The following is a 14,569-nucleotide window of genomic DNA, read 5'->3' as shown; positions in this document are numbered from 1 at the left end:
TGGCAGAGTGTCCAAAGCATCTAAACCAGCAAAAACGAAATCCAGCACAGCATCAAAAATACAGGAGGCAGAGGCAAAAAGATGGGGGAAAACCACGCCAAGGGTGTCAGGTCTAACACTATGCCTTTAATCTGAGCTACCTAGTGTAGCGCTTACTTTGTGCCCGTACTATGCACTTTTTGCTAATCACGGGCACAGAGTTACGAGAATCCACCACATGGTGAAGCGGTTTGTCTATTTTTAAGCAAAAATCATTTATGAAGCATTTAAATAATTATTATATATATGCAAACATTATCAAACTCAGGCTTAAAGTGACATGGGCTTTTTCCAGCTGCAGTGTACCCATGTGAAATACCTTGGGCCTCAGCACTTCATTTTTCAGAGCTGCACCACAGTCTAGCAAGCAACTAGTTTGTGCAAGAAGAACTAAAATATAACATGTTGTGTGCCTATGCATCTACGCTGAGACGGCCAGGACTTACACTAGAAATAAAGAAGAGGAAGTGGCGTTAAACACCGTAAATCAAAAAATTAATGGAGATTAAAAATTAAACATTCATATTAAAGCCACATTAAAAAAATGATATTCTACATCCAGTTTGAGCCAGCCCTCGCAGTACAGGCATATGTACTTAAAAACTGGAGATCCCACGCGATAGGCGATGGATGGGCTGGAGTCAGTGCCTTGTTTTTCAGCATGCTACATGGGTGCAGGGACTGTGCAAAGAGCTCAGTCGCGTATGTCATACTTGCTTTTTTATGCTCTGAAATTGGTTATTTTAAGTGGTAGGGTGCTGCCGAAAAGAGAAGCAAACATCAGTGCTGCAATCAAAGTAATCGTCCTGATGGAAAGAAAAATCCATTTCACAATACGAGCGCAGCTGCTACTTCATCATTATCTACTTTAAAAAAAAATGATGAAAGCCAATACCAGCAAGCACATTTGGCCCCACATGACAATTTGGAGTATGCAGTTTAGAAGACTCGGCAGTGGGAAAGAAAAATATTTTGTATGGTTTGAAATCACAAAGCCCCTAACATTACATATAGGCACCGTATGCAATAATTCCCCTTTCTCCATAATAAGAAACAAGCATTGGCAAAGCTAATAGGTCTTGCCTTTGCCAGAGTGTTTTTTTTCCTTTGCTTTACAAAAGTGTGGGTGCAGAGTAAGAGTAGATTGTTGGTGCTTTTGACAATAAAATAGCGCTGGGTGGACAAAAGTGCATGGTACAAAAGTGACGGGGAGCCGGAGGGTGTGGGTTTGAGAGAAGCATACAATGGCCTACCTTGATCAACGACATGCAGAACTGGAACTTGCTGCACTGTGTTGCGTGAAAGGAAGAGAGCAGAAATGCGACATATCTACAAATGGTATGTCACACTTCTGTGGTCTCCTTGCATAGGCGCACTTGTGGGAGCATAGCGACAATGTAGGCACCCTTGCACCATGATGCAAGGGTGCCTGCTATGTGGTCAGAATAGTTTTTGTGCAGATCCTTCCTGCACAAAAACTATTTTAGACACGTATTCCTCTTTGTATGTGTGCTGCAAAATGCGGTACAAAAGGGGGTGGTAATGGACGGAGCATCTGAATCAATCAAACACTCACACCCAGTCAAAAGATCTGGGTTTAATCCATCACCGTTCTTTAGCCCACTCTGCCACCCCAGTTCAGACATGGCTATATGCAAATCAGTCTGACCCTGTACCTCAGTCCAGCCCGAACTGCCAAGCCATGTCTTCCCTTGACCGGAAACAAGCTTCCGAGGACCGGTTTCTGGCATTCCAGCCGTCTTCAGCCCGGCTTGCTTGAATCCAGTAGCAAAGTGAGCAAGGGACTCACGTCTGAGCATACCCTGCCACACTTATGGCGGTCAAAAGCGGTACAAAAGAGGGTGGTGATGGACGGAGCATCTGAATCAATCAAACACTCACACCCAGTCGGAAGCTTGTTTCCGGTCCAGGGAAGGCATGGCTTGCCAGTTCGGGCTGGACTGTTCCCACGAGGCACAGGGTCAGACTGATTTGCATATAGCCATGTCTGAACTGGGGTGGCAGAGTGGGCTAAAGAAGGGTGATGGATTAAACCCAGATCTTTTGACTGGGTGTGAGTGTTTGATTGGTTCAGATGCTCCGTCCATTACCACCCCCTTTTGTACCGCTTTTGGCCGCCATAAGTGTGGCAGGGTATGCTCAGACGTGAGTCTCTTGCTCACTTTGCCACTGGATTCAAGCAAGCCGGGCTGAAGACGGCTGGAATGCCAGAAACCGGTCCTCGGAAGCTTGTTTCCGGTCCAGGGAAGGCATGGCTTGGCAGTTTGGGCTGGACTGTTCCCATGAGGCACAGGGTCAGACTGATTTGCATATAGCCATGTCTGAACTGGGGTGGCGGAGTGGGCTAAAGAACAGTGATGAATTAAACCCAGATCTTTTGACTGGGTGTGAGTGTTTGATTGGTTCAGATGCTCCGTCCTTACCACCCCCTTTTGTACCGCAAAATGCAGCACATGTACAAAGAGACGACAAGGAGAAATAAAGAGGTTTCCCTTTGCTACGCTAGCCTCGCGTAGGCGCACCATTTTTGCGCAAAGGCAGGTTTACAAACTCTAGTAAATCTGGGTCTGCGTCAAAATTCATGGGTGGGCGAAAAGGAACGTCCATGCTCCACTGATGGAATGCCTCCGCAATGAAAGGTAATTTAAGGCAGAGCTATGGACGTAGTACTTTTTTCCCCATTAAGCAGGTACTTTTTTTTCACTAAGCCCCGCAAATTGAGCTTTGTATGGTTTAGTAAATCACGAAATCCATTTTGTGTCAGGCTGCGTTAAAAAAAAAAAAAAAGGGATGCAACCCAGACGCAAGGCGGTGGTAGGCTGTCCAAAAGCCATGTAAGAATGGTGTAGAGCAGATATATACAGCAGAGAGTGCATAGATCCCATGGAGGCAGCATCAAGCCAGACACGAGTAACACCAGGGCTGATCAAACCAGGCAGATTAAGACAGCAGAATGGCAGATATAAGCAGCAGCTGAGCTCACACAGACAGCATCAAGGCAGATGCAGACAGCATAACCACAAAAAGAGATAAATGCCAGTGGAACGCACACAGACAGAAACACAACAAATACAGTTAGCAGCAGGCCACTACAGACAGTAGCAAGACAAATACAGGCAGCAGCAGGGTGCACACAGACAGTAGAGGAGGACATACAGACAGTAACACAACAAAAGAAAGGTAGCAGAAGGACTCACAGAGACAGCCACACAACAACTACAGTCAGCAGGGCACATACAGTCCGCAACAGCGAACATACACACAAAAAAATATTGACTGCTGCAGGGCACAAACAGAGTAGCACAGCAAAAATATGTGGCAGCAAGGCAAATGCAGATAACATTAGGGCACACACAGAGAGCAACACAAGAGATTCAAACAGCTAGACATATACAGACAGGTGTCATGCACACACAGAAAACATAACAAATACAGGCAACAGCAAGCCACATGCAGACACCAGCAGGACACATACAGATAGCAAAACAACAAATACAGATAGCAGCAGGTCACACACACACACACACACAGAGCAATACAACAAATACAGGCAACTCACACACAGAGTGCAACACAACAAATATAGATAGCAGCACGCAGAGAGCAACACAGCAAATACAGACAGCAACAAGGAACATACAGACAGCTGCAGGGCGCACACAGAGAGCAATACAACAAATACAGGCAACTCACACAGAGTGCAACACAACAAATATAGATAGCAGCACGTCGCACGCAGAGAGCAACACAACAAATACAGGCAGAGGCAGTAGGGCACAAACAGACAGCTGCACAGCTAAGGCCTAGGAGTCCCGGTATCCGAATGACCGAGGCACCTACTGGTAGAAAACAAATGATATGGACTGCAACACAACGTGCAGCAGCACAGAGGGCAGTGCGGTGCACCCCGTAGTAGGTGGCAGAATTCTTACCTTTATACAATCACTCTCAGTTATGGTGAGATAGCCCGCAGAGCTGATAACAGTGTTGCCACCTAGTTACAGCAGACACCCCGAGCTGACACTACGGGCTGCCCCCTAAAGCTGGTGCTGTCCAGAGCCGCCTCTAAAGCGGCGCTGGTGCATCCTGCAGAGGAGTGTGCGCCTCATGTAGTGATTGGTGCGAGCACCAGTGGCGGCTGGTGAATATTCAAAGTGGTGAGGCTAATTGCAGGTCCGACAGACTGTGTAAGCGAATGTAGTATGCAGGTGCATCTGTCACCATAGGACTTTGTGTGGGTGTCTCAAAGCATATAGGTTTAGAATTAAGGATAGTATATTTATCTATATATTCTTACCCAAAGTATATTTTGGCAGGTAATATCCTGGCAATGATATTTCTTTAGCACAATATATTTTTGTGAATAAAATCCTTTCTTTCGTGCCCTCTATGCGCTATTATTTCCTTTCTTCCCTTCATGACTCTCTTCCTTTTTCTATAACCCTCCACACAGTTATCTAATTCCATCTCCTCGTCCTTCATATCTTTTATCCTCTCTGTAGCCTTCACTTCACTAGCCTTCCTTTATTTTACTTATAGTTACATGCGGCAGACCCATAGGTAACAGAACACTGTATAAAGAAACTGCTCATCTTTGTTTGCCTAATCTGTATAATTTCCCATCCCGCCCTCATGTTTGTCATTTACATGTCCTCTCTCGTCCCTCCCTTCATCTTTCCTAAAAGAGTTCATGTTATCCAGTATCACCTGTAACACTTGTATTCTTCTGCACTTTGCCTCCATCTAGTCCCATTTTGTTTTTCTGTCTCCCTTCCCTCAATGCATTCATTTCTCCTGGTTTTTCTATATGTGCCTTTATTCCTTCTCTACTCTCCTTCTCCTGCTTTATCTCCATCACTATCCTTCTCTTCTGCTTGCTGCCTCTTCCTTCAAAGACCTTCCCTTTATTTCTAACCTTTTCACTCTCAAATTGCTTGATGTGACCAGAAAGTAGCTCATCCAGACCTCTTTCCTTTGTATTCAATTATTTGAAATTTAAATGCAAAATATGAGTACCAAAATTCAAAGTTAAAGCAAAAAATCAATTGAACCAGTGACTAGCTATAAATTCGCCTGTGTTTCTCGGATGTCCAAAGCTTCCTTACAATTATTTTTTAGCTCGGTTCTCATCCTTATTTCCACTTCTTTCTCTCCTTTCCCATCTTTTGCTGTCCACTTATATCTATGTCAAGGCATCTGCCTTATGCCTCCATCAATCTCTCTTTCCACATCTCCCACTCTTTACCTACATCCTCACACTTCTCTCACCATGATGCACCTTCTCCGTGATGAGCTCTCAGACCTAGACTCCAGGGAAGGAGTGCCGCTGAAAAAACTATCTTGCAATGGCTAAACAAAGCAAATAACACATGTGCCATACTAGCATAATGGGATCAGGCTGAGTTGGGTTTAGCAATGTTCTAAAGAACAGACGTTCAATGTAGTTACCTCTCATCTGTAACATAAATTAATGTAAACTTTTCATGTGCAAGCTGCACATCAGACATAGAACAATTTTAACATTAAATGCAAACTATTTAAAACGTAAGCCAAAATGGCTAGGCCTAATATGATTGGCAACAGAATCGTAATTCATGTAAATTAACTGTTTCTTGCGCTGTTCTACTTGAGCTAATGATAACAATGTTCTGCTTTAAGTTATAACACCCATACATCTGCCTAATCTGTGCTTAAAAGGTGTAATTAATTCATCCCCAAGGACATGTCAGCTGCAGGTCAAGGGCAGCAGATAGTGAGCTGCCAATTCTTTGGCTAAATTTGAGAATGAAAACAATCCCACTGCTCTTAGATGAAACACTCTGTAGCCTCTGTCCGCCGCCTGCTATTTCCAGGCTAGTCCATCAGGTAAACACCCGTAAGAGAGTATGGAATTAAATTTAGATGTAACTATTAAAGTGTGCATGATTCTGTGAAAATGAAACATGCACGCTACATCTGTATGATTAAGTATGAGAGAGAGGCATCCAGTTCAGCAGGATCCATAAAAAGTGCACAAACACAACCCCCACCCAACACCCCCCTCATCCACCCACTAGAGCATTAATGTGTCAGTAGTCAAACACAGCACTCTTGGGGACATTCGTTTGTCCTTTAGTTGCATTTCTACAATAGAAAGCCATCATGTGCACTCTCAGCCACTGTTAGATTAAAGCATTGTTACAATCTGTATAATGTTTCTGGTCACCAAAGAAACCAGGGTAATATAGCAACCAATATTTACCTTGAACTACTTACAGTATTAAAAAATAGAAATGTGGGGAACAATGTCACTTAAAAAAAAAAAATTACGAGGATAATGCCCAACGTTTCGAAATTTACTTTTGTTAGTACTGAAAAAAATGCAGTATTTAACAGACTTTTATATTTCTACTCCAGGCCAATAAATGTTTTTCTAGGTAACTGCTACTGGCAGCACATTCCATACAACTAAAGGTCCTTCAGATCTGCCTCACATTTACAGCTTTCAAGCCGAAAACTTAAACAAATAAAGTCTGTCACTGCGTGTTGAATTGGAATGTGAATGGTTTGGAACACAGCAGTAAATATAGAATACTGCTCACCAGTTCTATATTCTTAATTCGTACTAGTGGGAAGCAAAGGTCACGTACTAAAAAGCAATGCACTTTTCAAGACATGTACGTGGTGCATATGAAAAACACAGATGTGATACAGAATCAATTCTGTATTCCACGTGTGCTGCTGCCTAAAAAACATAAAAAACTTGAAGCAATTGATTAATTCAGAAGAATTTTCCCACGTCCAACTCTGTTCTCACCAAGAGTCGCCCTGCCTTCCCCCAAGCCACCTTTAGCTGCAGGCGAAATATACACAACCGGACACCGAGGATGACAAAAAAAACACCTCCGTTTTTAGAGACTGCTCAGGTTTTACAGAGAACTGGAGACAAACTCGCTGTACGGACCTCAGCTGAACATGCAGTAGCATTACTCTAGGGTGACCAGGCGTCCCTGTTTTGCCAGGACGGTCCCAGTTTTTAACCAGCTGTCCCGGCAAATTTCAAGAAATGTAGCTCATGTCCCGGTTTTTAAAGAGGTCGACTGAAAACGTTGTGAGGTGTTTCTTATGTTTTACAAAGCAGAGATAGTTAGCAGTTGTTTCAAGAAAGCAATTTAATTAACAGGCAAGCTACTGGGTTTAACCCCTTCAACGCTCATGACGAGCTCAGCTCGTCATGAGGTACACCTCTCGTACGCTCATGACGAGCTGAGCTCGTCATGAACGCATAGGTTTCCGTTTAGCGTTAGCGCACAGCGGAAATATGCGCCGCATCGATGCGGTTAAAAAAATGGCGTTTTATATATGTTCTTACTACCTGTTCTGTAATTCTCTGCTGAGGAGCGCTCTCATCGCTTGAAGTAACATTGTAGTCCTTCTTCTATTTTTGTGAAATGTCCCGGTTTTGGGCTTTAAAATTCTGGTCACCCTACATTACTCTCTTCTCATTTAGCAAACATTGTTTGCTCCCCATTGTTTCCAGCACCGTCACTAACTTCTGCGTCTACTGCTGCCGCCCTTTCCCAACTCGTCACAGTAGGGTGGGATCAGTGAGGCTTCCTGATCCACCCAATGATGTGACGAGCTGGGAAGAAAGGTGAACCTGATTGACACGCACTCTTGGGATTCACAGGCTGCAGCCTGAAGCGCCCAAGAGGCAGTCAGTCAGCGAGGGTGGAATACGTGAGGCAGGAGGAGTGGCATTGCATTCTGACCGACGATCAGTGCTTTAAAAGGGAAAAAATAAGTGCAGGTACTCATTAAATTGAGCTAGAGGCGTGGGTAGTGGGCGGGGTTAGAGGCGGAGCGAGACATGATACAAAAACACTTCTATTGACTATTAATTTTGCCATTTCATTTCCTGGATAGTGGTCTCAAACTTTCCATATGTGCAGATTAATAGCTAAAACCCTGAATGTGCGAAGCCATCAACAGTACTTTTAGCACTTTCAGGCTAATAATCAATAGGCTCTAGGGCGAGAGACACTCTGGCACTTACATTGGTTGCGGGACAGAGCAAAACATGAGAAATGTATCAATCTAAACAAAATGTGTTAACTGATTTCACAAAATGAAGGCCAAACGTCAAATGTTCATATTTCCTTGTTTTGTAATATTTACAGCTTCTTAAAATAATAATTCTAAATGTTAGTACTTGCTTGCATCTGGCGTAATCCTTATATATACAAGAGTGCACACACAAAAAAGCATTCCTTGCATTTCTTTTCAAATACATCCCGATTCTGTTCGTCTCAAACACACACTATCTGTCTTCACATCTCAAACCTAGCGATCCCTCCCACACTCACCTCTCTCCCGTTTGTAGCTAATTCTGTCCCCTTTTGTATCCTATCACTCTCTACCATCACTCCTTATATTTCTTTTTTTTTGTGTTCAAAATATTTTACTCCTATTTCTAATCTGCCCTCTCCACGCCTCTCTACCTCTTTCCAGAACCATCTGGACCTCTTACATATCTTTGTCTGCGCTTGCCCCTTCTGCCTTTCTACCTTTTCCTACTTTAAACTCTCTGCTCCTTCCCTCTCACTCTTCACCTTCACTCACCCCCATGTTCTCTCCTCTCACCTCGGCAGAAAGTCCCAGGGCCGTAGAGCTTCCAGTGGCAGACAGTGAATACTGCAGGGTCCCCAGCGCATGCAGAGTCCAGCAGGGTAGCGGTCAGGGAGAAGAACAATACTGGCCTCCCATGGGGAAGTCATTTCACCTCCCACCTCACCTGAGTGCCAGGGAGCCCACTACCACCACGTCCCAGCCCATCATGGACTCAATGTCCCAGCAGGTGGGCGGAGTGAGGTGGATATGCAGGGGAAACTGAGAGAGGAGAAAGACAATCAGACCCCACTGGGAGGCCAATTGGTGAAAATGGCCCTTTGTACCAGCATTCTTATAAGGCACTAACAACGGACCAGCGTCAGGCCTCTAATTGGCCGTTCAGGCCCCATCAGGCAGCCTGTCAGTTGTCACAACACAATATTACAGATTTCAGGGCCAACATGCTGCCAAAAACCGTCAATCGGCTAGCCCTTGGGCACCAGTCAGTGCCCACGTTATCAGTCAGAACCTGAGTACCGGTACAGTGGAGAAGTGCCGGTACTCGGCTGAGTAAAAATAAAAAGTGCCGGTACTCAGTACCGGCGAGTACCGGCCCCTTTAAAGCACTGCCGACGATTCAAACTAGGGCTGAAGTCGCCCCAGCTCTGAAAAACTTGCAACATGGCACATGCGCAGTAAGAGCGAAGCCATTGGGCAACAGGAGGAGGGCAGCAGCAGCTTGTGCACGGGATAGTGTGAGGCAGAATTGACCCTCCATTTCAAAGTATGCCAGCAGTAGGCAAAGACATTTCTTTCACGAAGGAAAGGGTGCAGGACCAGGGACACCTAGGGACAGCCTGTGTTACTGCACCCTTTTCTTCATGAAAATAATTTATTTGAGCGAAAAACAGAGAGACATGTGACGGATCCAATTTCTAATACACTGTGAGCCTATTTAGAAGAAATCAAAATGAGCAGCGGGTGGGACATCCCCTATGGAGATTGTGTCATATATACACCCTCCATTTTTTTCAAAGTATGCCAGCAGTAGGCAAAGAATTTTCTTTCACGAAGGAAAGGGTGCAGGACCAGGTACACCTAGGGACAGCCTGTGTTACTGCACCCTTATCCTCATGAAAATAATTTCTTTGTTTATGCTAATACCGGCATACTTTGAAATTAAATAAAAATTTGCATTTGCAATGTCAATAGCTGGTATTTTGACTACTACAAGTGGTATTGCACTGCAAATGCTGTGAGCCGCCTCCTGTGTGGCTTCAGCAGTGAATATGACATTGCGGCAGGAAGCAAACACTAAACCTTCAATTTGCCCGCTATAAATTTGAATTTAAAAACATTTATAGAGCGCTCGTATACTAAAGCAGTTTCTTGGCGCTGGGAGCTACAGTGGTAAAAACAAACAAACGGGGGACGCGGCTAACCAGTAAATGCTTGCTGGAACAAGAGGGTTTTTAAGGCCCTACGATATTCCATATAGGATGGTAGGAGTCTAATTGAAGGGGGAAGGGCGTTCCAAAAAGTGGGGGCCAGAACTGTGAATTTCTGACCACCGGCTCTTTTCTTTTTAAAACGGGGTACTACTAGCAGGCCCAAAGAAGAGGAACGAAGGGCTCTCGGCGGGCAATAGTTTGTAACGGCAGAGTTGATAAATGCCGGAGCTGTGCCCGCTCGGGCTTGAAATGTAAGGCATCCTAATTTGAACAGAGCCCGTTGCTTGATAGGGAGCCAGTGAAGGTTTTTTAAAAGGGGGGTGGAATGGTGTGACTTAGCCAGGCCATAAACCAGGCGGGCTGCCTGGTTCTGGACCAGCTGTAGACGGTGAAGGGCGTATGCGGGGGCACCATTGAAGACGATGTTCCCATAATCAATTTTTGACAGTACCATGGCCATGACGATCAGTTTAAGTGCTGACACAGAAAAAAAACGGGAAATTTTCCTAATAGTCCGTAGGGAAAAGAAACAAGAGGAAACAACTGAACTAATATGTGAATGTAAGGTGAGTTGGTGATTAAGAGTAATGCCCAGCGTTTTAACTGAAGGGGAAGGAATGGGAGGGGTGCCTAAGTTAAAAGTATTATAAGTTAAAAGGTATTATAAGTATTAATAAGTATTATATAAGTATTATAAGTTAAAAGGTAGGACACAGTAAAAGGAAACAGGCAGCCACGGAGGTCAGAATCAAAAGAAACGAAAAGGAAACCACGGAGGTCAGAATCAAAAGAAAGGAGTGGTGCACGTGCGCGCCACTGCAACACACGTGACCACATGGCCTATTGGTGTCTATTACGCGCACCAAGCAGGTAATAGACACCAATAGGCCATGGGTGGAGCAATGCGCCCGCCTGTGGCCTATTGCGTGCAGTCTTTCATTAAAAGACTCACGCAGAGGCCAATAGCTGCCCACAAACGGAAAAGCACACACACGAGCGAGTCCTAGGTGACTGCTGAAACCCCATTTTTCGATTACAAAATGCCTCGCGCTGCGCGAAGCACTGCTGCACAGTGCAACGCAAGGCGCAAGACCTAAATAGGAGGGATTAAACACTAGCAAGCAAGCATTTTAGAAGGATAATCGAAGAGACAAATGAAAAGACAATGGGCGGACAGACTGTAAGCCCACAGAGTGGATACTGCATGTCTCGAATAGACAGTGCATGCACTGCCTATGCTCAACCTAAAAAGTGTTACCTCCATCAAGAACAAATAGGGAAATACCAAAATATTCAGACCTCAATATTGTAAATCCAAGTGTGCTCTTGTGAGGTGAATTAATGATGGATCATAACAAATAGCCATCAACTGACCCAAATAAAGGGCTCAATAACTGGTCTGTCCCAATTTCCTTCAAAGGGATACACCAACAAATTACACCATCTCATTATGGATAGATTGGATATTCTGCTGAGGTTCAAAGCAATCACGGTCCTCCAGTAGGCAGACCACACTTGAATGTCACATTGCGGCATCACTGACATCAGGATTTTAAGGGACTGTATGTGACAGATTAGGGTACTAACAACATCCTTCTGCCAATTTGCTCTCCCAAACAAAACCTTGTCTTCCATGATAAGAGGGTTACCCACATCAAAAGCGTCCAATAAATCGTCCTCTGAACGACTCTCAAATTAAGAATCAAGAGACAAGGTTTGGTTTATATGTGAACTCACATTCATATTGTATGCTTACTTGTCTATAAAGTACGCCAAATGCTGTACTTCAGATTGGAATGAAATCGGGACGTGTTCCCATTAAAGTGAGAGACTAAATAGGGTTATGAAGCTACTTCCTGTGACTGCATTATTTATCCTGAATAGTTTTTATTTCTTTTTTAATCAATATCAGCATTTTTGTCTTTCAGTATTTTCTTTCCTATGATGTCAAAGTTTTAATGTATGCCACTTGACAAATAAATGAGGTCACAAGTAACCCTACAAATTTGCATTTAAAGGTTTGCAACAAAAGACTTCCCTTAAGGTGGCAATTGGACCCTCAAAACCTAAGAAGAAATGACAGGTATGATTTCGGAGCAGAGAGAATAAGTGAATTTGAAAAGGTTTGGACTGGCCTACAGGACCAGCCCTAAATCCGACTGACCGGGAAAATTACTGTTTGTTGTGAAGTGTGAGGAAGATGAGAGGAGGGCAGGGGGTTAATGGGATGCTAACAATTGGGCTTAGTTACATTTGGGACTGATTATAAGTCTTTAACGGGAAGCGATTGAGACCAAGTGGGACAGATGCCCTGCTGTTTGCATGAAATTAAGTCAGGGATATCCCTGTTGCGACCCTGCGGAATATGGGCCCAGCTCGCCGATACCCAAGGCCAGCGCTGCCTATAGCGGCAGTCAGGCAGTACCCGGAGAGCTGGTATGACATATTAATGTGTGGGACGGTTCTTAGGTTGTTTGTGGTCTGTTGGGTCGGTTTTTAACGTTGATGTCTCTCATATTAAAGCAAACATGGATTACAGCAGCAAGCTGAAATCCACGCAGTCCTCTTTACCCTGTGAAACACTTATACATAGGGTGACCAACCATCCGTAAATTTCACGGACTGCCCTTAATTTGGGCTTCTTGTCCATTAACAATTCTTCCACGGACGCCTTTTGTCTGTAATTTTAGACTTTAGAGTGAGCTGCCCCCTACAAGCAGTCAGATTCCTATAACTCTCACTGCAGGGGCCAGCTCGGCTCCTGCTGTGATCAGTGGCCTGCAGCAGCCCCTTCCCGACCTGGCACAGGCTGCTATTAGCCCATTATCATTCTGTAAATTGGCCTAATGATCACATACAGAATGATAATGTCCCAGTGATAGCATTTGCTGGGTCTTCTCCTACCAGAGCATGGCAAACTGCTTTTGTTTATGGGCTCCTGTCACCTTACCAGGGGCCAAGCTCTGGGGTGGGTAGAGGTTTCATTTTGACGCATGTTACCCAGGTGCATCCAATATGAAAACACAGGTATTTAAGTTTCACTCAGGCACACAACCTATGCAGTGCAAGGTTCTATCAAACTAATATAAACTTATTTTGACTTGTGCTGGTTGTCAATTTACCTATGTAATATTGTGCGACCTCCTCTGATGTAAAATGTACCTTTTGTCCCAAATTGGTGTCCTGAATTCTGACCTTCTTTCCTGAATTTTGTCCAGAATTTTGACCCTTTGTCCTGAATTTTTAAACTCACTGTCCTGAATTTGCACCCAAGCCACTTGGTCACCCTACTTATACAGCATGTCTTTTAAAGTTCAAAAGTGCCCAGATTTGCAAACGGGGGGCACTTTTTGTCCATCTGAATCGCTAACAGGGCCAGTTTTATTTTGGTGCCCGGACCTATCTTCAATCCCAGTCTGACCCTGATTAGGAACCGCCTACAATGAGGACAGAGCGACGGTAATATTGCGGGCTTGACCTTGGGCAACTGAACAAAGTGAACAAGTTATAGCCCAACAGCTCGAGGTGCCACTGTATGGCACTGACTGCTGTGCAGGCTCCCTTCAGGGCAAAAGTCATAGCACTGGTGGGTGAGCCAAAGAATGTACAATAGTAGTAAATAATAATCACGGCAGACGGCAAGATCCGCCTGCGGGGCTCTTGCTCAACTAAAACACGCAGCTGACTTTGCTCTCATGTGGCAACTGCTTTGTCACTGCGGCCACGGAGTCGTTAACTGATGTTCACAAGGCCGCGCAAGCCGCAGCTGTCCTGCAGTGTCTTCATGACACTCAGATGCAGTCATCAGGCCCCGCCTTTTCAGGAACAAAAACAAAACAAACACTTATGATACAGCTCTGCTTGCCGTCCGCACAAAGGAAACCTTCATATACATGCGAGTATATCTATGTACAAGGGTGAGAGAATGGATACCACTGGCTAGATCGTTGCGGGGGTAAGACAGAGTTGCGTCAATGCAGCACCCTTTACAGACCATCCGTCGCTGTACCGAACACCCTTCTTACCCAGCTGGCGGCCGAGCATAGTCCCAACGCCGCCCCCATCGTGCTGCTGCTCCGGTAACGCCTTGTGATGCCGTCCTAAGGTCGCAGCTCCCACGGGTACTCACTCCCCCGAAGCTCGCAGCCCCTGCTGTTTACTATTTCCCTTAGCTTTCGATTTCCCGTAATGTCAGTTCCCCTTCCCCCACCCCTCGCACTACGTCACTTCCGCTTATCATGTATGTACCTACCAGGATTCTTTTGCGTGCGTCACTTTTTTTTTTCAGGCAAAGCAGCGCATGCCCAGGACATAAATAAGATGCTACAACTGTAGAGTGATCGCTCTACATACTTCTGCCATTGTTAAACGCCATGTTTGTTGGCGTTTTATTCTCCATGTCTTATATATTTATTTTAATTGAATTTGGCACAATTCGCTGCATAATTAGGAAATAAGCCAACAAATTA

General features: G+C 44.7%; 1 protein-coding gene across 1 annotated transcript in view; it reads right to left on the bottom strand.

Annotated features, from left to right (window-relative positions):
• SERINC1 (serine incorporator 1) overlaps positions 1 to 14,328 on the bottom strand; it is a 205,888-nt gene extending 191,560 nt beyond the window's left edge. Inside the window, exon 1 of the mRNA XM_086926718.1 lies at positions 14,126 to 14,328. Coding sequence (XP_086782844.1) covers positions 14,126 to 14,164 — 39 coding nt within the window. The 5' untranslated portion in view covers positions 14,165 to 14,328. The remainder of the gene's footprint in view (positions 1 to 14,125) is intronic.
• Between the last annotated feature and the right edge of the window lie 241 nt (positions 14,329 to 14,569).

The sequence above is a fragment of the Lissotriton vulgaris genome, chromosome 6 (genome assembly GCF_964263255.1).
Source record: "Lissotriton vulgaris chromosome 6, aLisVul1.2, whole genome shotgun sequence".
In the NCBI taxonomy this organism is placed as follows: domain Eukaryota; kingdom Metazoa; phylum Chordata; class Amphibia; order Caudata; family Salamandridae; genus Lissotriton; species Lissotriton vulgaris.
Note: the sequence above shows the minus strand (reverse complement) of the source record. Positions and strands in the feature narration are given on the sequence as shown.